Raw genomic sequence first — 1,759 nt, 5'->3', positions numbered from 1 at the left:
CGGATATCGCGACGATTGGCATTCTGCGTCTGAGTTCTAACAAGTGTTATGCAATCCGATTTTTATTAAATGACACATTGTGTGCATTATATTTACCGAGAAAACATGTTATGACAGTTCCACCAGGTGTGATGAGCTGGCACGCGCTGCAGCATTCATATTTTCATGGAAGATGTACAATGGTCGGGGGTTGGCGCAACGCCGTTTCCGACCACCTCGGGTCTCATGCACTGCCCCACCAAACGTTCCATTGCTGTCTGCAGCCAGTGCAATCATATCGTCGGACCGTACGGCGATTAAATATCAACTTGATACCTTAGTAGTCTCGCTTTAATCACCACTGCAGCCATCACTGCCACTATTGCTCGCGTCCTCGCTCTCTTCCGTCGTCGTGCGGCGTTGGTAGTAGTAAGGCCAGCTACTATCGCACAGATAATGGTCGCCCGACGTTCCATCCATCGACGGCTGCGGCTTCCGCGTTGGCGCGGTGCTCAACAGGATGCGGTTCACAAGCGCTGTCGTGTTGTAGGGCACGAGGACGGTGCCCCAGCGGCTCGGCGGCATCTCGGTCACGGGCGTGCCCACGGCCGTCATGCTGCTCAGTTTCGTGTACGGCTCGTTGAACGCGTGTTGCCACAACGCACGGGTGCGCTCGAGGCTTTGCAAGAGCGAACGCTTGCTGTCGTTGTGGTCCAGCACGGCACCTCGGACGCGGTAACAGTACCGGGCGTAGTGCTCGGGCTGCGTCAAGTGCGCATGCCAGACGAGGTCAATGTCCACGGTCGGCACCAGCGGCATCGGCGACGTCAGCGCCATAAAGCGCTCGTACCGCTCAATTGACGCTGTTAGCACGGCCGCGTCATTCCAGTAGTCGTACGCGCTGCCAATGGTCTCAAGAAACCGCAGCTGCCGAAAGATGCCGTGGACAAGATCGAGTGAGAGCGCGGGGTTGAGGCTGCGGCGAATGCTCGCGAGCATATGACGTCGTTGGATCATCTGCGCGCCGTTGTACGCGTCTTGCGATGGGCCAGTAGCACGAATGGCAGCGGCCTGCAGTGTCAAAAAGGTATCCCATGAGCCGTCGCGCGGCAACGACGGCGTGTCGACGACGACTGTTGTACTCACAGCGCAGAACGGATGCGCATCAATGTACGCAGCGAGCTTGTACGTATCGTAGTCGAAGCGACCGTGACACGCGTGGCAGACAGTGAGAGCTTGCTGCAAATGCAGGCGAAAGACCGTCGTCGGAGCGATGGAGGCGCCGCAGTGCGGACAACGCGAGAGCGTCGACTGCAGCGACGTCGGCGGGCGACGCATTGCAGTGTCCTGGGCGAATGCCATGGGATGGAGTTGGTGCACGCGCGCAGCAAAGTTGATGGTCGATGCATCGCAGCTGTAGGCATCCTCGAGGGCAATCGCATGGGCATGGAAGGCCACGGGGTCCTGTATCGTGTCCAGGACGTCGTAGAGAGCTTTCCACTCGGCGAGGTGGCCTTGGACGTCATGCACTGTTGGGTTACGTGCACGCGTCGCCTTGGCGAGCACGGTCTTGGCCATCGTCTGGAGCGCATCGAGCGACGCCACTGTCGCTCGACCCAGCATCTTGTAAAGTGCAATCGGTGAAACCCACGGTGATAAATGTGGTTTTCACTGCATGCGCCACTTTTTGTATCGACGCGTTGTATTTTCTACATCGTGTGAAATGTGAAATGAAAAGGTCTGACCATGGTCTGACACACAATCAGCACAGTCGGGTCGC

At 57.6% G+C, this 1,759-nt stretch overlaps 1 protein-coding gene across 1 annotated transcript; it reads right to left on the bottom strand.

Annotated features, from left to right (window-relative positions):
- Positions 1-308: 308 nt before the first annotated feature.
- Positions 309-1,644, bottom strand: SDRG_15020 (hypothetical protein). Its single transcript, XM_008621183.1, has one exon. It carries the CDS (start codon positions 1,600-1,602, stop codon positions 331-333), a length of 1,272 nt encoding a protein of 423 aa, XP_008619405.1. The 5' UTR covers positions 1,603-1,644; the 3' UTR covers positions 309-330.
- Between the last annotated feature and the right edge of the window lie 115 nt (positions 1,645-1,759).

Source organism: Saprolegnia diclina, assembly GCF_000281045.1.
Source record: "Saprolegnia diclina VS20 unplaced genomic scaffold supercont1.83, whole genome shotgun sequence".
NCBI classification, from domain to species: Eukaryota; Oomycota; class Saprolegniomycetes; order Saprolegniales; family Saprolegniaceae; genus Saprolegnia; species Saprolegnia diclina.
Note: the sequence above shows the minus strand (reverse complement) of the source record. Positions and strands in the feature narration are given on the sequence as shown.

Excerpts from the sequence above, each read along its gene's own strand:
- SDRG_15020 (XM_008621183.1), bottom strand. The coding sequence starts at position 1,602 with ATGCTGGGTCGAGCGACAGTGGCGTCGCTCGATGCGCTCCAGACGATG.